The sequence below is a fragment of the Leuciscus leuciscus genome (assembly GCF_965113295.1).
Source record: "Leuciscus leuciscus genome assembly, chromosome: 15".
NCBI classification, from domain to species: Eukaryota; Metazoa; Chordata; class Actinopteri; order Cypriniformes; family Leuciscidae; genus Leuciscus; species Leuciscus leuciscus.
This window is the reverse complement of record NC_138739.1, coordinates 32,108,870-32,128,571: the sequence shown is the minus strand read 5'-3', so window position 1 is coordinate 32,128,571 and position 19,702 is coordinate 32,108,870. Positions and strand designations below refer to the sequence as shown.

At 38.0% G+C, this 19,702-nt stretch overlaps 2 protein-coding genes across 2 annotated transcripts in view; both read left to right on the top strand.

Moving 5' to 3' along the window:
- The first annotated feature begins 3,181 nt into the window (after positions 1–3,181).
- The window catches only part of LOC309475409 (uncharacterized protein), a 23,997-nt gene continuing 7,476 nt past the window's right edge, over positions 3,182–19,702 (top strand). The window contains exons 1-30 of the mRNA XM_082138170.1: positions 3,182–3,296; positions 3,431–3,682; positions 3,755–3,916; positions 4,007–4,155; positions 4,243–4,393; positions 4,487–4,644; positions 4,734–4,899; positions 4,984–5,109; positions 5,200–5,418; positions 5,508–5,725; positions 5,810–5,907; positions 6,025–6,149; positions 6,238–6,339; positions 6,445–6,564; positions 6,675–6,861; positions 6,951–7,053; positions 7,907–8,092; positions 8,203–8,299; positions 8,409–8,598; positions 8,680–8,939; positions 9,032–9,076; positions 9,163–9,240; positions 9,345–9,551; positions 9,637–9,779; positions 9,876–10,014; positions 16,990–17,376; positions 17,438–17,824; positions 18,146–18,182; positions 18,897–18,956; positions 19,096–19,116. Of these exons, the coding sequence (XP_081994296.1) occupies positions 3,288–3,296; positions 3,431–3,682; positions 3,755–3,916; positions 4,007–4,155; positions 4,243–4,393; positions 4,487–4,644; positions 4,734–4,899; positions 4,984–5,109; positions 5,200–5,418; positions 5,508–5,725; positions 5,810–5,907; positions 6,025–6,149; positions 6,238–6,339; positions 6,445–6,564; positions 6,675–6,861; positions 6,951–7,053; positions 7,907–8,092; positions 8,203–8,299; positions 8,409–8,598; positions 8,680–8,939; positions 9,032–9,076; positions 9,163–9,240; positions 9,345–9,551; positions 9,637–9,779; positions 9,876–10,014; positions 16,990–17,376; positions 17,438–17,824; positions 18,146–18,182; positions 18,897–18,956; positions 19,096–19,116 (4,582 nt within the window). The 5' untranslated portion in view covers positions 3,182–3,287. The remainder of the gene's footprint in view (positions 3,297–3,430; positions 3,683–3,754; positions 3,917–4,006; positions 4,156–4,242; positions 4,394–4,486; positions 4,645–4,733; positions 4,900–4,983; positions 5,110–5,199; positions 5,419–5,507; positions 5,726–5,809; positions 5,908–6,024; positions 6,150–6,237; positions 6,340–6,444; positions 6,565–6,674; positions 6,862–6,950; positions 7,054–7,906; positions 8,093–8,202; positions 8,300–8,408; positions 8,599–8,679; positions 8,940–9,031; positions 9,077–9,162; positions 9,241–9,344; positions 9,552–9,636; positions 9,780–9,875; positions 10,015–16,989; positions 17,377–17,437; positions 17,825–18,145; positions 18,183–18,896; positions 18,957–19,095; positions 19,117–19,702) is intronic.
- The window catches only part of LOC309476667 (vitellogenin-like), a 24,994-nt gene continuing 22,295 nt past the window's right edge, over positions 17,004–19,702 (top strand). The window contains exon 1 of the mRNA XM_082139808.1: positions 17,004–18,116. The gene's annotated coding sequence lies outside the window, so the exon portion shown is untranslated. The remainder of the gene's footprint in view (positions 18,117–19,702) is intronic.

The following is a 19,702-nucleotide window of genomic DNA, read 5'->3' as shown; positions in this document are numbered from 1 at the left end:
TCAAAATTGTGCGAACTGATTTTATTTTACAATAATACTCAGTATTCATAAAGTTTTTTTTTTTTTACACTTGACAATAAGGTTCACAATTTATTATTTATTTATGAAACATATATATAATACGGTGAACGAGAGGGGACATGTTTGGTTTGCATAGTTTTGTCGTAGTCACGACATATTAATTTGTGGGAACGTGATAATTTGTCATGGCCAAAAGATCATTTTGTCGAGGTAACAACCACATTTTTATGTTGTGGCCACGTGATGTGAAGTCGTGGCTTTAAGATCCTATTTTAAAGGGAAGGACATATTTTTCTTGTGGCCATGAATTCTTGATTCTTGAGGGAACAACATTAACTGTATTTCTTTTGGCCATAAGTTTAATGTGTAAACAAACCTGTGTGACCATAGCAACATGGGAGTATCGGAAATGGATATTGTTAATAAATTAATTTTATTTCAATCGTTTGTTTGCAATAAATGTTAAAAGATTTTGTAAGAACATAAAATAATATAGGCCTACAAGAAAACATTTTCATCCATCCCATCCCACAGCCTTTTAAATCCATTCAATGATCGTGTCTTTTTTATTTAATATTTGTATATTAGGGTATTATTATTATTATTATTAAATAGGCTACTGTATATAGGCCCCTATAGCCTATTGATTACTAGCTGAGATAGAATTAAATATATAGCCTAATATGATAAATTCCTTTAAAGTTAACTTCCAGAATAATTTCCATAAGTGCGCCTACAGAAATTGAGTCATAGAATTGTTGGCATGACTGCCGGGCACAGTATTTACAAAACATAGGCTCACCTCTTTGATACTGTAGATAATACAGAACGTTAATTGGGTAAAGAGACAATGAGATCAAGTGGACAATAAAAAATAATATATATATATGAATATATAGGCTACATACATACTGTATATATATATATATATATATATATATATATATATATATGTCTGTCAGGATTATGTTTTGTTTTGTTGTCTTTTTGTTCCTATGTGTTTATTGTGCTTAATTTCAGTTTAGCCTTGATTGTTTCCTAGTTAGTCTCCTTGGTAACTGATTATGTTCACCTGTCTATCATTATGCCATCTCTCTCATGTTCGTTCATCCTCGGGATGCTGCTGTTCTCCGGAACCTTTTTTATTGGATCCGGCACGTCCTGTGTCTCTATGGAAAATAATTTTTAACCACTTCATTAAGTTTTGTTTAGTAGAAAACCTTTCTTTAAAGTGAATTTCGTTTTGTATAAATTGTATCTTAATTTTAATAAATTTTTCATCAACCAATTACCTGGATTTAATGAATAAGAAGCAAATATAACAGATAATATAATCATGGAGGCGCCCGCGCGGTTACTTGCATTGCACGTTAACTGGAGTGCATCTCATCCTAACTTAACGAAACTCAGTGTATGCCTCACACAGACATGAGAAATACATCAAATACACAAAGCTTGAAATGTCTTTAAACTAAATAATTCAAAAAGAAAAAGGCTACTCTCTGATTATGTAATCCATTATGTGCGTTTCTCTCTATAGGCGCATTCACTACGGAGATGGCGATCGTCAACTTTATCTTTGCAGTCGACACTGTCAGAAAACACTGGTTTATTAATAAAAATCAATGCACGCGTCACCGGATTTACAAATGCACATCTTGCTTGTTGCACGCACACATATTATGTCAAAATAACGAGATATTATGTTGAAATAACATTATTATTAATAATAGCCTACATCTTTTAGAATATTTGATTGAATGCTGAATGTTGCGCTTGTTCAATTTAATAAAATTAAAACTTTAATTGTGATCATTAAAATAATTGAATATTATATATTTAGTGGTCAAGTTTTGCGCAGCTCCCCCTGTCAATGATCTAGCACCCCCTCAGCACATGCGTTAAAATTATCTGGCGCCTCCCCTGCAGAGAAGCTACGTAGGCAGTGTAATTATTTTTTTTTGTTCCGTTACCTCCAACCCCCGTTTTGAGTCGTCGGATCCACCCCCCCTCTGCGCTCCGGGACCTCCCACTTTACAAATTAAGCACTGGTGCTGCATTGGAAGCCATTTTTGCATGGGATGGGGTTATTTATTGTCTATGAAAATATTATTTAACATTTGAATAATAAATCACATATTTTCCAGGGTTCTTTCACTGTTGACTTTTAAATACGAAGTGCCAAGCTCAATGCAGTCTACTGCTGTTGAATACTTTGCATTTGTTTAAATGACTAAAATTACTTTCATTAACAATTATAAAACTGTCCACAGATCACTCCACGTCTAGTTCCAAAGTTCATTCAAAGTTATTTCACCAGTCTTTACATCAGATGAATAAACTAATATGAACTTTAACATTAGATTAAGGGCCAGGGTAACCTAACCAAAAACTGATAACTAAGATTTGCCTTCAAGCCAGGGCTGTTAAGCACAATTAATATCTGTATAAAAAATGTACAATAATATGGAATATGTTTACTGTAATATACCTCTATAGCTAATTTTATTGCTTCAGCATTATTTTATATGATATAATTTAATCATATATAAAAGCAGGCCTTTTTTAATATAAAAGACAAATGATCCGCATGATTTCACTGTGGACATTGGCTGAAGAATGACATGATGACAGGCCAGGGTAACCTAACCTCTACTGATAATTATGTTCAAATAAGTTGACAGAAGTCTTGTCTTTTGTACAATTTGATATTCCCTTAAAAATAATAATTAATTTAAGAATTAATACTTGGTCAGCAAAAAAACGACTATTAAAGGTCTGTTTCTCTGAGGAGCTCTTCACCCACCATCAGCCATGAGAGCTGTTGTGCTTGCCCTGACTGTAGCCCTTGTGGGTAAGTCGAAATATATTTATACACATTTCTTCTTCTCTTTTTAGCTCTTTAGAAAAAAATCTTAAAAAAATTAGAACTTGAAAACTAAATTAAAAAAGATTTTCACTGAATATTTATTCTGTTTCTTTCAGCGACTCAACAGATCAACCTTGGTAAGTAATATGATATGGCAAATTAGTTTTAAGTGGTAATTTAGATTGCATTATTGCTTAAAAGTAATGACCAGTAAAAGTAATTGACTACGATCACAAATTCTGTACACTTTTCAGTTCCTGAGTTTGCCCCTGATAAGACCTATGTGTACAAGTATGAGGCTCTGCTCTTGGGTGGTCTTCCTCAAGAAGGTCTGGCCAAAGCAGGGATAAAAGTCAGCAGCAAGGTTCACCTCAGTGCCGTGACAGAGAACACCTTCATGATGAAGGTAATGACCATTGAGAACTGTAAACACTGTAGGTGTTCCACACTGACAGAAAAAAAAACAAAAAAAAAGTGTTAGCAAGATCTAGTTACAATAGCAGCATTACCCTCATTTAAAGTAAATATGTCTCCTTACAGCTCATGGATCCTCTACTCCACGAGTATGCTGGCATTTGGCCCAAGGATCCATTTGTTCCTGCCACTAAGCTCACCTCAGCTCTGGCTACTCAGCTTCAGATTCCCATCAAGTTTGAGTATGCTAATGGTGTGGTTGGAAAGGTATTCGCCCCTGCAGGAGTTTCCCCTACAGTACTGAACCTGCACAGAGGAATCCTCAACATCCTTCAGCTCAACCTCAAGAAGACCCAGAACATCTATGAGCTGCAAGAGGTGAGAAAGTGATCCTATTACACTTGGTCCATTTTGAGTTCTGCAATCTAATTTCTTTACTTGTTCTTCAAGGCTGGAGTTCAAGGAGTGTGCAGGACCCACTACATCATCAATGAGGATCCAAAGGCCAACCACATTATTGTCACCAAGTCTAAGGATCTGAGCCACTGCCAGGAGAGAATCATGAAGGACATCGGTTTGGCATACACTGAGAGGTGTGCTGAATGCACAGAGGTAATGAAGAAGACTGGAAAGAATTGAAATATTTACTCAATATAATGAAAATGCCATGAGTCAAATGGTCACATACCTTTCTCCCAACAGAGGGTCAAGAGTCTGATTGAAACGGCATCTTACAACTACATCATGAAACCATCTGCCGCCGGTGTACTGATCGCTGAAGCAACAGTTGAGGAAGTGCATCAGTTTTCACCCTTCAATGAGATCCATGGTGCTGCCCAGATGGAAGCAAAGTAAGATTGATCCTCTGTGAGATTTTTCTTAAAAATATGAAGTAAAAATATTACTAATAAATAAATAAATAAATATATTTTTTCCAGGCAAACCTTGGCTTTTGTTGAGATTGAGAAGACACCTGTTGTTCCTATCAAAGCTGATTACTTGGCCCGTGGATCCCTGCAGTATGAGTTTTCAACTGAAATTCTTCAGACCCCCATTCAACTCCTGAAGATCAGTGATGCACCAGCTCAGGTATAATTCATTACTTAACATCTTTAACAGTCTCCAAGTAAAAGCCTTTGATCCATGAAGACGTCATCTGAGTGTTGCCCTTACTTTTTCTAGATTATTGAGGTCTTAAAGCACCTTGTGGAAAACAATGTAGCCCTGGTCCATGATGATGCTCCACTTAAGTTTGTTGAGCTCATCCAGCTCCTGCGTGTTGCCACCTTGGAGAATATTGAGGCTATCTGGGCTCAGTCCAAGGACAAACCAGTTTACAGGTACAATGTTTGAGCAATAAGTTCATAGGAATATAGTTCAAGGATTTTTTTTTATTATGAACATATTTTGAAAACAATGAATCTGTTAGGCGCTGGCTTCTGGATGCTCTTCCTGCTGTTGGCACACCAGTCATTGTAAAATTCATCAAGGAGAAGTTTCTGGCCGGTGAACTTTCCATTCCTGAGTTCATTCAGGCTCTTGTGGTTGCTCTGCAAATGGTCACTGCTGATTTGGACACCATCCAGTTGACAGCTGTGGGTATATCTTACTATACTCAAAGTGCTGTTCTTCAAATATGACCAAAATCAAATGAATCATTTCTGTATGTTGCTGAACAGAGTTTGGCTATGAACGAGAAAATCGCCACAATCCCAGCTCTTCGTGAAGTCGTCATGCTTGGATATGGTTCCATGATTGCCAAACACTGTGTTGCAGTTCCCACTTGCTCCTCCGAGCTCCTCAAGGTAAACACCTCAAGATATCCACAAATTTATGTCATGGACATACTATAATATTTGATATTTGTCTAACTGTATGTGCCTCAAACTCCTCAGCCCATCCATGAGATTGCTGCAGAGGCCATTTCTAAGAATGACATTCCTGAAATCACTTTGGCTCTGAAAGTTCTGGGCAATGCTGGTCACCCTGCTAGTCTTAAACCCATCATGAAGCTCCTACCTGGACTGAGAACTGCAGCTACTTCTCTGCCTCTTAGAGTCCAGGTTGATGCCATCTTGGCCCTGAGGAACATTGCCAAGAAAGAGCCCAAACTGGTAAGTGTCAGACATTGTAGGAATTTATTACTGTAAAAGATTACACAAATTTTCATTCAATAATATACCAACCTTGTTTCCTGCTTCAGGTTCAGCCAGTGGCCCTGCAGCTTGTATTGGACAGGGCTCTCCACCCTGAAGTGCGTATGGTTGCTTGTATTGTGTTGTTTGAGTCCAAGCCCTCAGTGGCTCTCGTCTCCAATCTTGCTGGTGCCTTGAAGACTGAGACTAACATGCATGTTGCAAGCTTTGCGTATTCCCACATCAAGTCCTTGACCAGAATCACTGCTCCGGATATGGCATCTGTGTAAGAACAAATCATTTCTCACATATTTTACTTCATCACATAAAATGAGCACAAGCCAGAGGTAATCATGGTTGTCTATTTCAGTGCGGGTGCAGCTAATGTTGCCATCAAGCTCATGAGTCGCAAACTGGACAGGCTTAGCTTCCGTTTCAGCAGAGCCATTCAAATGGACTTCTATCATAGTGAGTCTTGCCATTTTTGAGAGAGAGCTAAAAAATGGTTTCTTTGGTGTTTCTTAAAATGTGAAGAAAAAAAAATCCTGACACATTCATTGTATTCTTACCTCTGTCCCTGTGCAGCTCCTCTTATGATTGGAGCAGCTGGTAGTGCCTACATGATCAATGATGCCGCCACCATCCTGCCCAGAGCTGTTGTAGCTAAAGCACGTGCTTACCTGGCTGGAGCTGCTGCTGATGTTCTTGAGGTGGGACAACCAAGAGTTATTAAAAAACATGTTCATGGTTTTAAAATGTTTAAGTGTCAGTCTTCACTCAGTTAATTCTCTCAAACAGATCGGTGTGAGAACTGAAGGAATCCAGGAGGCTCTTCTGCAATCTCCTGCTGCAGATGAAAGTGTTGACCGTATCACAAAGATCAAGCGCACACTGAGAGCTGTAAGTTTTCATGTCCAGTGTACAGTATAATTGTGTACTTTTAAGTAATATTATAAACATGACATAGGCAAAATGTACATAACTTCTCTGTTTTAAAACCTCAAGCTCACAAACTGGAAGGCCTTTCCAACCAATCAGCCATTGGCTTCAGCCTATATCAAATTACTTGGACAAGAAGTGGCTTATTTCAACATTGACAAGACCATAATTGAAGAAGCAATACCGGTATTGTGTTTTAGCTCATGTCTACTCTCTCATTATTATATTTTTTTGAGATCTGTCTCAAAAATAACTCTCACAATTAAAATTAAGTTTCTCATAAACACCATCCCCAGATGATCACTGGACCCAAACCACGTGAACAGTTGAAGCGTGCCCTTAAAGCTTTGCAGGAAGGAGTTGCCTTCCAGTATGCCAAACCCCTGCTTGCATCTGAAGTGCGTCGTATCTTGCCGACAGCAGTTGGTTTGCCCATGGAGCTCAGTTTGTACACTGCTGCTGTCGCTACTGCAAGTCTCAATCGTATGTTTTCTTCGTATAATTTTTTTATCCTTTCCTTGGATATGAGGGTGTCACTTCGAAGTTTGATGTTGCTCTGTTCATCCTTCTAGTTAAGGCCACCATTACACCTCCTCTGCCTGAGGAGATTGAGACTATGACTCTTGAGCAGCTCAAGAAGACTGATGTTCAACTCCAAGCTGAAGCTAGACCAAGGTACACTTTTTCAGCTACATTCATGAAGATCAGAATCAGAATCAGAATCAGAAAGAGCTTTATTGCCAAGTGTGCTTGCACCCACAAGGAATTGTTCTTGGTACTGAAGCTTCCAGTGCACATATACAAATACAAATACAAATACAAATACAACAAGAAACATAGTAATACAAATTCTAAGAATAAAATATATAAAAAAAAATTTTTTTTTTTATAAAAGTAAAAAAGTAGGGTCACAGTTGGGTTTAGTCCGAATAAACATTTTTACAGATTATGAACATATTTACAGTATTTTGAGTAGTATGAATAATATAAATATAAATATCACCTGAGTTAGAGAATATTACACTAGACAGTGTGAGTCTAGTGCATGTTACAGATTATGAACATATTTACAGTATTTTGAGTAGTATGAATAATATAAATATAAATATCACCTGAGTTAGAGAATATTGCACTAGACAGTGGGAGTATTGCACTTACAGGCATATGCCTTGGGGGGCATGTTAAGTGTTCAGAAGGGAAATGGCCTGTGGAAAGAAACTGTTCCTGTGCCTGGATGTTCTTGTGGCCAGTGATCTGTGTCGCCGTCCTGACGGTAACAGTTCAAACAGGGGGTGTCCAGGGTGAGTGGAGTCTGTGATGATTTGACCTGCTCTCTTCCTCACTCTGGAAGATTACAGGTCCTGGAGGGTTGGCAGGGGGGCACCAATAATCCTCTCTGCAGTCTGGACTGTCCGTTGTAGTCTCCTGATGTCCGATTTGGTAGCTGAACCAAAAGATGAGATATAATGTACACAACAACAGTTATTTGTTAACAGTTAACAAACAATCTCCCTTATTCTTATTTCAGTATTGCTCTCCAGACCTTTGCTGTGATGGGAGTGAACACTGCCTTGATCCAAGCTGCTGTTATGGCAAGAGGAAAGATCCGTACAATTGTCCCTGGAAAAGTGGTTGCAAGAGCAGACATTCTAAAGGGCAACTACAAGGTGGAGGCTCTGTCTGTTGAGCTTCCTGAACACATTGCTGATGTGAGGTAATGCAATCTTAGTCAGACCAGTGTAGCTAACATTCTGAATCAATTCATAAACCATTCAAAAGGTTTCTGAAATTGAGACGTGACCCATTTTTTTCTTACCTCAACAGCTTTGAGACTCTTGCTGTGGTCAGAAACATTGAAGAGCCCAACACTGAGAGGATTGTTCCCTTAGTACCCGAGTCGGCCACTCCTGGTGATTATATGGTACATTTTGAACACACACATGATGGATGTGTTAGTATGCTGAACATTCATTTGCTTTAAGTTTTAAAACAGCAAGGCATGAGATATAATACTTAATTATTCTTTTCAGTCCTCTGAAATACCAGATGAGACTCCCGTGAGAGCTGCTGCTCCATTTCACAAGACTCTCTGTCTTGCTGTCCCATACATTGAAATCAAGGGGTGCGTTGAGGTGCAGTCTCACAATGCTGCTTTTATCAGAAATTCTCCTCTCTTCTACATAATTGGACAGCACTCAGCCCGTGCTGCACTGACAAGAGGTATTCATTCAGAGAAGATTACATTGATTAAAAAAATTAATAAATTAGCAGACAAAATAATAATTGTCATTTTGGCTTTAGCTGAAGGTCCTGCAGTTGAAAGACTTGAGCTTGAAGTCCAAGTTGGTCCTAGAGCTGCTGAGAGACTCCTTAAGCAAATCAGCCTCATTGATGAGGATACTCCAGAAGGAAAGGCCTTCCTGTTGAAACTGAGGGAAATCCTGGAGACTGAAGACAGAAATGCGTCCGTCTCTTCTGAAAGCAGCAGTAGCAGCCGCAGCAGCAGCAGCAGCAGCAGCAGCAGTTCAAGCTCCTCCATGTCCAGCTCTCGTATGAGTAAGGTGAGGAAGTGGAATGTAGCGTGTTGGTTAGGTAGCCAATATTTTTGTCATAAATATTTGTTTTCACTGAATCATTTTATATGGATTTTTAGACTGCCACTATCATGGAGCCCTTCAAGAAATTCCACAAAGAACGGGTAACTACTAAAAAGCCAATTTTTTTTTAATATTATTACTTTAGATTATATCGATTACTTATTACAAAACTTAATTTTGCTTGCAGTTCTTGGCACCCCATGGTGCTTCAAAGGCAGTAAGCAGTGGAAGCACTGCATCTAGCTTTGAGGCGCTCCAGAAACAGGTGAATCAATTAGTGTCATTAATAACATAATATAATAACATATAACCCAAAGGTGACATTTTGTACTAAAATCCACTTAAATTGATTATGGTTTCTGCTTTCAGGCTAAGTTCCTCGGAAATGCTCTTCCACCTGTTTTTGCTGTCATTGCCCGTGCTGTGAGAGTTGACCACAAGCTGCTGGGCTACCAACTTGCTGCTTACTTTGACAAGCCAACAGCAAGAGTGCAGCTCATTCTTTCCTCCATCGCTGAAAATGACAACCTGAAGATCTGTGCTGATGGTGCCCTGCTGAGCAAGCACAAAGTCACTGTAAGACTGGAACTATTATCGAAATTAATTTCTCAAGTGAAATAATTTACATCATTACCATCTTTTGAACACAAATGTCCTTCAGGCCAAGGTTGCTTGGGGTCAAGAATGCCAACAGTATGCAGTCACTGCTAAAGCTGAAGCCGGTGTCCTGGGAGAATTCCCTGCTGCACGTCTAGAGCTGGAATGGGAGAGGCTGCCAATAATTGTCACCACATACGCCAAAAAGTAATGTTCTGCAACACTGAATGACAAATGTATTGTATAGTTTAGAAAATGGCACTGGTTTAATATGCTCTTCTTTGTGCATCCCTTCACAATTAGGCTGTCGAAGCACATCCCTATGGCGGCTTTACAGACAGGCTTTAGACTAGAAAGAGCAACGAACAGTGAGAAAGAGATTGAACTGACTGCAGCCTTGCCAACTCAGAGATCCTTGAATGTCATTGCTAGGATTCCAGAGGTGAAATAGTTTTCTGTTAAATTATGACTCTCGCAGATATAATAAGAAAATTCAACAAATTATTTTTGTTCCTGCTGCTCTAGATGACACTGTCAAGGATGGATATTCGTCTCCCTGTTGCTGTTCCCATTAATCCAGACGGAACTCTTTCCATTCATATCGATGAGGACATTCTCTCCTGGATCCAGAAACATTTCAAGGAAGAATAAGACATGAAGAATTACATTTTACATTTTCAGAAGAAAATGTGAGCTGTATTTATGTATAATTTATTGTTCTTTGACAGTTTAATTGAATACATTAACAATGTTGTGATGTGTGTAATGTAATGCAATCTAATGTTAATAAATACCCTGCAAGTCTCAGAAATGTGTGAACTGCTTTCATTTTATAATAACACTAAAAGGGTTCATCAAAAAAAATGTCTTCAGACGAGTTTTAAACATGTTTACAGTGGTAGATGATCTGACATTGGTAAACCATTCCACATCTTTGGGGCAGCAACTGAAAAAGTGCAGTCTCCTTTACTTTTTAAGTGTGACTGAGAAATTTCTAGGAGCAGCGGATTTTGGGATCTCAGAGACCTGTGTGAGCAAATAAAATATATAAGCTCAGAAACATATTTTTGTGCCGGTCCATGCAGAGCTTTAAAAGTATACAAAAGTTACTTGTACTTTATTCTAAAATGAACTGATCAGCACAAAGAGGCCAGAATTGGGGATATGATCCCTCTTTCTTATTTTTGTCAGCAACCTTGCTGCTGCATTTTGTACTCTCTGAAGACGTGACAGCAAAGTCAGCAAAAACATTGCAGTAATCAAGATGTGAAGAAATAAAAGCATGAATTACTTTCTCCAGATCACTGAAAGATTCGCAATTGAAAGAAACTAATCATCACAAATGAATTGATTCGTCTGTCAAACTTTAACTCTGTGTTAAGATAAAACACAGATTCTTAACATATGTATTCAGATTGGATGACAGAGGACCTAGATTTGTTGCTATATTATTTGCATAGCTACTAGGTCAGACCGTGGAGCTCAGTTCATCTCTAATGTCTGGAAGGCCTTCTTCAAGCTCCTAGATGTGACCGAAAGTCTGTCATCGGGCAACCATCCCCAAACCAATGGGCAGACGGAAGGGAAGGTCCAGGAAATCGGGCGATTCCTCCAAACCTTCTGCTGCAGCCACCAGAACTCTTGAAGCCAGTTTCCAGCATGGGCAGAGTACGCTCAGAATTACTTGCACCAGAAGAACACCGGCCTGACTCCTTTCCAGTGCATACTCAGATACCAACCGCCCATGTTCCCATGGTCAGGGGAACCTTCAAACGTTCCTCCAACAAGCCATCCAACGTAGAGGACAGAGGAGTCTACTCAGTTCAGTTTTGTTTGGACTCCCAGCGCCGAGGTGGTCGATTGGAGTACCTTGTCGACTGGCAGGGGTACAGTCCAGAAGAGGGTTATTGGGTTCCTAGAGATGACATACCTGACCCTGATCTACTTACCTCTTTCTCTGAGAACCGTCCAAATCAGAGGGTGACCACCTCGACGTCGTGGTCCCCTGCCCTCAGGAGCGGGCCGTGGAGGGAGTATACAGTCAGGGATCCGCCACGATCCACCTTCACTCCCTCACAAGGTTCACTCTCACCGGAGTGCTGCATTACAACCACCTGTCACCAATCACCACACTCATCAGTACCCTCTACAAAATCCTGCACCACAGACACCATCATTGTCTGGTCTGAACTAGGACTCACCCAAGTTGTGGATATTCCTTACCTGCAATACCTACAGTACCTCTGTGTTTTTTTCATTGGCGCCAAACCTGCCTGTCTCCAGTTCTCCAACTCCCTGTAAGAGAAAACATCTAATTTATTTAGTACTCAGCGTTATGCTGGTGTGTAGGTTGCGTGTGGTGCAACGTACCCGTGTTCCATTGCTTCATCATCATTGTCTTCATGGTGGTTGTCTGCCTGCAATATAGGCTACTTACCATCAATCTGTTTGAATAAAGACAGTTTATTGTTTTCTCACTACTTCTGCAAGTCTGTGTATCCTGACAGTCCTTTTGGTTTTATATATTTGTATGACTTTATTTTTAATTTACTATCATAGACAGATGATCTTTCCTGATATCTGAAAATAGTCAAACACACTTGTCAATATGGTGAAGGGGTGGATTCTTGAATCAACTGCCACTTCAATATATATTTTTGAGTGGTGTTTAATTAATCAATATTTATCCTTCTAAATATTAAACAATTTGAATGACTTGAACATGCTCTCTCTCCTTGTTTTTTTTTCAGTTTTTTTTAAGAGAAGCACCCAACACATGTTAAAACATATTTACTCTTCTAGATGACAATGACAGCCTAGGTCACTGAAGTCACTTAGGCCAGTCTCCTACGTGACCAATTCACAAAGTATTTACTTTACTTTTCATCTTCAGTCACAAGAGAATAATTATGAATATTGTCTGAACCTCTTACTGAGAGAAAATACATCTTATCAGTATATTTTGGGGAAGTTTCCTGATCAGAGCTAGAGCTCGACCAACTCCAACCTTGAAGAAGCTGTGTATTTGTGTGTGTCAGTATTCTTTGTTACAGGTCCTGTCTTTTGTGAGGTGAGTAACTGGCACCCAGGGGAGATGAAATGACCATTATATGAACAAACTGGAGCCTAGAAATGCTGATTTGTGACCTTGGTAACTTTGTGCTTAAACCAGGATCCGTATCATCCAGATAATCAATGGAGATATGCTTCTGTCCATATGTGGAGATTTTCCAAGTTTATCTATGTCTTAACCAGTCAGAATCATTCAACCTGATGTGATGATGTAGTTTAGTGACCTGTGTTAGAGTATAATTGCTGCTGTATTGAGTGTGTACTGAAAGTTGCCTACAAATTGTGTTGAAGATGATTTCTGCTGATGAAACTGCCAACTATTCTTCAGTAAAATGTTCTTCAATTGATTGCATCTTTGACTCCTGGTCTTCATTAATCATATCTGGTCCTTGGATCTTAACTGTGAATTCCCCAACAATAGTAAAGTGACAGATTAGTCACACATAAATTTTTTTTACTGCTATTTACTTAAAAAAATTATGGTAACAATATTACACATACTATTTTTGAGTAGTTAAAGCTTGATTTCATTCATGGAATCTACCTGAATAAATCATGTAAAATGCCCTAATTTATTTAGTCTATGACATAATACATTTTAGTGAAATGTGCTTTTTTATTTGAAGTATTTTTTATTCTCAAAATTGTGTGAAGTCAAGTGAATGGATATGACCTGTTTATATTTAACTTTGAGATATATTGTTTTACATAAAGACTGTATGCTGCTAGGACAGCACAGAATCAAACTTGTTACTGCACTATCATTAGCAGAGTTATTGTTACATGTATAAAACAACATGCTTCAGAAAATTTAAAAAAAAATGCAGTTATTCACACCCTAACCATAAGTCCTACTCTTCTGCACAATGGTAACGATCAAAACTTTAACATAATAGAAACTCTTTCAAATGTCAAACATACCTGAACATTAAACATTAACAGATGTTTCCCTTTACTCAAAAACACATGAAATAACACTTAATTTCAAGATTTACTCTCTATTTCCAGCCATGTGCAAAGCATGCTGGGAACAAACAATGGTGTCTCTATATAAAACCGCATAAATTAGCTAATTCTCTTATTAAAATAAATAGGTAGCCTTTTCCTTAATTTAATGAGGATTATCAGTTCCTCAATTCAAGCCTTAAAATTGTGTATGTTTCCTTAAAAAAGAAAATAGGAAAATGCCTCTCTTGGTGTTATTAGTGAAATGTTCTCAATATTTTCAACAAAACACTGAACCACAATTTTCTTAATAAAATATACATAATACTTTTAATGATCACCTCAATTTTTTTAATGAAAATTACAAGACTCATGATTCATTTGTTACAGTGTACAGACATTTGTAAATGAATAGACTGCCCCAATGCATCTGCAGTAACATCTAAGTACTCATCTGTGTTCAAATCCATTCTTCGCTACTTCTTTGTTGGAAACAAAATGTCCCTGCCATTCATTTGTTTTGAGATTCTTCAATAATTTGAATTTCATCGATATTTTTACCAAAGTATCTCCACCTTCACCCTGCCCTCATGTGATATCAGACAATTTACAAATAAAAGTTTCCAACTGCAAGTAAATGTAAAGTCAGAAAAAAAAGAAAAGGTCAGGATTTAAAATGACAGTTTAAATAGTAAAAATGACAAGTTGGTCAGTGTGAAGTTGAGTTTACATGTCAACATCATCAGATATGTCTAAAGTCTATCATGCAAAGTCTATAATACATCAAAGCTCATCAAATGTAGTCCAATTGATCTTCCAATTTTTTTTTATTTAGTAGTTATTTATTCTGTAGACTGGTTTAAAATATGAATCTAATATCATTGCCTTATCAGAACGTGGAAAAAAATCGCATTTTTTGTTTTCATTAATCTTGGCAATAAGTTTAATTTTTGCTAAAGTACTTCCACCAGCTTAATTTGTTTATTTGTAATTAGACAAAGCCAAATGCTGCCGTTTTGATTGACACATCAAGAAATCGACCCTATGGGCAATTTCTGTTACTATTTATTTAAACAAGCTAAATCACACTGTTAGTAAAGCAGGACTGAATGTAATTGTTAAATAACTATTTAACAAGTGATATAATAATGTATCATTACTGCTTAGCTGATGAAAAATGTAGTTGAAAAAACAACTGTTAAAGAATGAAATAAGGTACCATGAATCAGTGAATTTGAGTTTAATGTGGGTATATTATCAGAAATAAAGTAATCATTAAAAACATTATCAGTCATTTAGATCAATCCGATTCAGAGATGAAGGCCATATTATTAATGTTGTCCACTAGAGAGAGCCAAAGGATAGCAAATCATTTTAAGATTGCAATAAATGTACTTGTAGTAAACAATTGCATATTAATTTATTATAGCTTCATAAAGTTTAATAAAGCCCAATATAACTTTGCAAAAAACTGTGATCTCCAAAATACTTATAGACCATTCATTTTTTTTTTTATCTTAATCCTAATGTTGTTGACAACATATTTGTCAGATTGCTAATGTCCAGTTAAAGAAGAGACACTAGATTATATGTCTAATTTAATAGAGTATATATAATAATCCTTACACAAAGAGTTATAGTAAAGAATTATATTTTATTTGAAAAGAGATATGTCCATTGTATAACTATACCACTTACACAAGCCATTGTGTAGGACCCCGATGATTGTCTCAAGTTAAACTGCATTGTTTGATTTACCTTCTGTGTCATTGCCCACAACGCTTCGGTGACAGGACTTTGAAATAGCAAACAGGGAAAACAATAAAATGTATGACTTGCAAGCTAGCCAACTTTTTTTTATTTGAATGCCTTGTGAAAAGACCTTCTGTAAAGATAAAAGACAAATTTACTTTCATCTAGGAAGTACGGTGAACGGGAGGGGACATTGAAAAATTGCTTGTTGCTTGGTAGCTCTTCACTATAAAGAACAAGTTGCCGGCTCAGGGTGCTGACCCACCAAAGGCTGTCCGATTAGAGACGAAACGAAGACGTACTTGCTTTCTGGGAATAACCAATTTATTGTCACCACTCAACAGACTGATTTGTATGGTTGTGTTTGTTTTTTTGTTTTTTTTTTGCATTCACGCACAACACTCCAAAATGCGATCTATAAACAGTTTATACTGCTGTAACTTCAGCGTCAGTCTCTGTGTCCCGCTGCACTGATCTACTATCTCTTTGAGGGCGGGGGAGATCACATGGTCAAGGTTTCTGGACGCTGATTGGCTCAGGCAAGATGCTGTGTATTGCCTGTGCCTCAAAATCAGAGGGAGAGATTTTATAGAGAGAGGTTAGAGTGACAGCAAACGATAGCCTTTTCACATAAGGGCCAAAATATATAAAAACAATAGGGGTTATGTGCAACTTAACTTGCGTATTCTGTAAAACAGATTGCATCACTTCCGGTTCAGGTCTTTTGTATGTGTAGCTGTTTTACTCAAGATAACCTAAAACGGAGCGAGCAAAGATGAGCATAACCAATGTCCCTCGCTTATGCAGAGTGATATCTAAAAGTTTGTTCATTTTTTCTTCTTCACACTAACGTTTAGATATTTAAATAGGATAAAAAGCCGATAACAAAGTGCACCAGGTAGGTTAGCTGATTACCTTAAAAGTCCATAGATATGGGCATCAGTTCATACTGCTGTTAACACTTTCTCTGACAAGCGGATGTCATAAGACCAGGAGCACATTGAAACTCAAAAAAAAACGGTGTGCAACGTTTTGCTACGGTTTCCGGGTTGAATGACATGTTTCCTGGAAACTGTGTGCAACGGGATTTGAGATACGTTTTCTCTTGTTTGCGTTTGGTGGGTGTGTCAAAAAATGTCAGCCCAATCAGCAGCAACATGAATATAAACCACGCGGTATTAAACACGTATTTATACTGATTTCATCAGGCTCCAAAATTATTCAAAAAGAATACAAAGAATGACTTTCTCAGCTGCAATAGTTGCAACTCTTGCGTCATCAGAACAGGATGTTCAACGCACCACCATTTCCGTTTAAAAAAACGTTTTGCAACTTTTTTGTCGGGGCTGAATTCCGGTATTCCGGTTTGGTCATGTGACGTTCGACATTTACCGTATATTGATTCGCTAAAATCAAAAGTAGGAGGGACTGGGGTGCAACACTGCGCCCCGAGGACAATCTGAAATAAGCCAATTGGAGCTCAGCCTCAAGTCACAAGCGTTTCAAAAGTTTATAGACAACCATTTGTCCATACCCGCACACAAAACCAACGAAATACAATTTTTTTTTTTTTTTAAGAGGTGCTATCATGACTACCAATCGAATATTATGACTATTATGACTACAAATAATGTTATTTCAGAATTAGTGGGAATTTGTGGGAAGGAAAAAGTGTGGCAAAAAACGCTGCACAACGAGAAGAGGTGACCGGACCATGAGGAAGATTGTGGAGAAGGACCGATTCCAGACCTTGGGGGACCTGCGGAAGCAGTGGACTGAGTCTGGAGTAGAAACATCCAGAGCCACCGTGCACAGGCGTGTGCAGGAAATGGGCTACAGGTGCTGCATTCCCCAGGTCAAGCCACTTTTGAACCAGAAACAGCGGCAGAAGCGCCTGACCTGGGCTACAGAGAAGCAGCACTGGACTTTTGGACAAATTTTGCATGTCATTCGGAAATCAAGGTGCCAGAGTCTGGAGGAAGACTGGGGAGAAGGAAATGCCAAAATGCCTGAAGTCCAGTGTCAAGTACCCACAGTCAGTGATGGTCTGGGGTGCCATGTCAGCTGCTGGTGTTGGTCCACTGTGTTTTATCAAGGGCAGGGTCAATGCAGCTAGCTATCAGGAGATTTTGGAGCACTCCATGCTTCCATCTGCTGAAAAGCTTTATGGAGATGAAGATTTCATTCTTCAGCATGACCTGGCACCTGCTCACAGTGCCAAAACCACTGGTAAATGGTTTACTGACCATGGTATTACTGTGCTCAATTGGCCTGCCAACTCTTCTGACCTGAACCCCATAGAGAATCTGTGGGATATTGTGAAGAGAAAGTTGAGAGACGCAAGACCCAACACTCTGGATGAGCTTAAGGCCGCTATCGAAGCATCCTGGGCCTCCATAACACCTCAGCAGTGCCACAGGCTGATTGCCTCCATGCCACGCCGCATTGAAGCAGTAATTTCTGCAAAAAGGATTCCCGACCAAGTATTGAGTGCATAACTGAACATAATTATTTGAAGGTTGACTTTTTTTGTATTAAAAACACTTTTCTTTTATTGGTCGGATGAAATATGCTAATTTATTGAGACAGGAATTTTGGGTTTTCATGAGCTGTATGCCAAAATCATCAGTATTAAAACAATAAAAGACCTGAAATATTTCAGTTGGTGTGCAATGAAACTAAAATATATGAAAGTTTAATTTTTATCATTACATTATGGAAAATAATGAACTTTATCACAATATGCTAATTTATTGAGAAGGACCTGTGTATATAGTTATCTTATTTTTAACACTTTGAAGTAGCCTTCTTCTCTGGCTAACCTGAAGGGACGGCACCGCGGTAACCCCTATTGACCGGCCGCCACTGTTTCTATCACTGTTGACTTTTTAATGCGAGGTGCCAAGCTCATATGCAGTCTACTGCTGTTGAATACTTTGCAGGTTTTCTTTGTAGTTTGCACTAATAGTTTTTTTTTTTTTTTTTCATGTGTTTAACTAATATTACTTGTATTAACAATTATAAAACTGTCCACAGATCACTCCACGTCTAGTTCCAAAGTTCATCCAATGTTATTTCACCAGTCTTTACATAAAAATGTATAAATATGGACTTTAACAAGATTTTAGATTAAAGGCCAGGGTAACCTAACCCAAAACTGATAGCTACGATTTGCCTTCAATCCAAGGCTGTTAACCACAATTATTATTTGTATAAAAATGTACAATAATATTGAATATGTTTTCTGTAATATGCCTCCATAGATCATTTTGTTGCTCCAGCATTATTTTATATGATAGAGGGGGAAAAAATCACCTTTTTGAACATAGAAGACAAATGATCAGCATGATTTCACTGTGGACATTGGCTGAAGAATGACATGATGACAGGCCAGGGTAACCTAACCTCTACTGATATTTAGGTTAAAATAAGTTGACAGAAGTCTTGTCTTGTGTACAATTTGATATTCCTTTAAAGACATTGGTTAATAATTAATTTAATAATTAGTACTTGGTCAGCAAGAAAATGCTATAAAAGGTCTGTTTCTGTGAGGAGCTCTTCACACACCATCAGCCATGAGAGCTGTTGTGCTTGCCCTGACTGTAGCCCTTGTGGGTAAGTCGAAATATATTTATATATTTTTCCTTTTCTCTCTTTTTAGCTCTATAGAATAACTTGTTTGGAAAATTAAAAACCTCTTGAAAACCAAATTTAAAACAAGATTTTCATAGAATATTTTTTCTGTTTCTTTCAGCGTCTCAACAGATCAACCTTGGTAAGTAGTATGATATGGCAAATGAGTTTTAAGTAGTAATTTAGACTGCATTATTGCTTAAACGTAATGACCAGTAAAAGTAATCAGTGGTGGACAGTAACGAAGTAAATGTAATTCGTTACTGTACTTAAGTAGCTTTTTTGCGTATCTGTACTTTACTGAAGTATTTCAATTTGGGGAGACTTTTACTTTAACTCCACTACATTTCAAAGTCAAATATCTTACTTTTTACTCTACTACATTTTCAAAATCAGTCGTTCCTTTTTATTTATGAGTGGGAAAAAACTTAACTGGTCAAACGAGCCACCAATCACAGTATCAGCGCGAACCAGAGACAAAAAAAAAAAAAAAAGAGGCTGCGACACTCTGTGATCTCGCCGCCGTGCGGTCACGTGATTCGTTTAGCTCTCAATAGTTCCAAACAAATCGCGTTGCCAATGAATTAAAGTGGGGCAGAGAGCAGCAGCTATTATTGCAGCAATTATCTGTAAATATTGACGCATAATGTACATTGCTTATTACGTTGATGCAAAAATTTCTGGGGATTAGCAGAAACACTGCATTAATACGTTTTTGTGTTTAATTT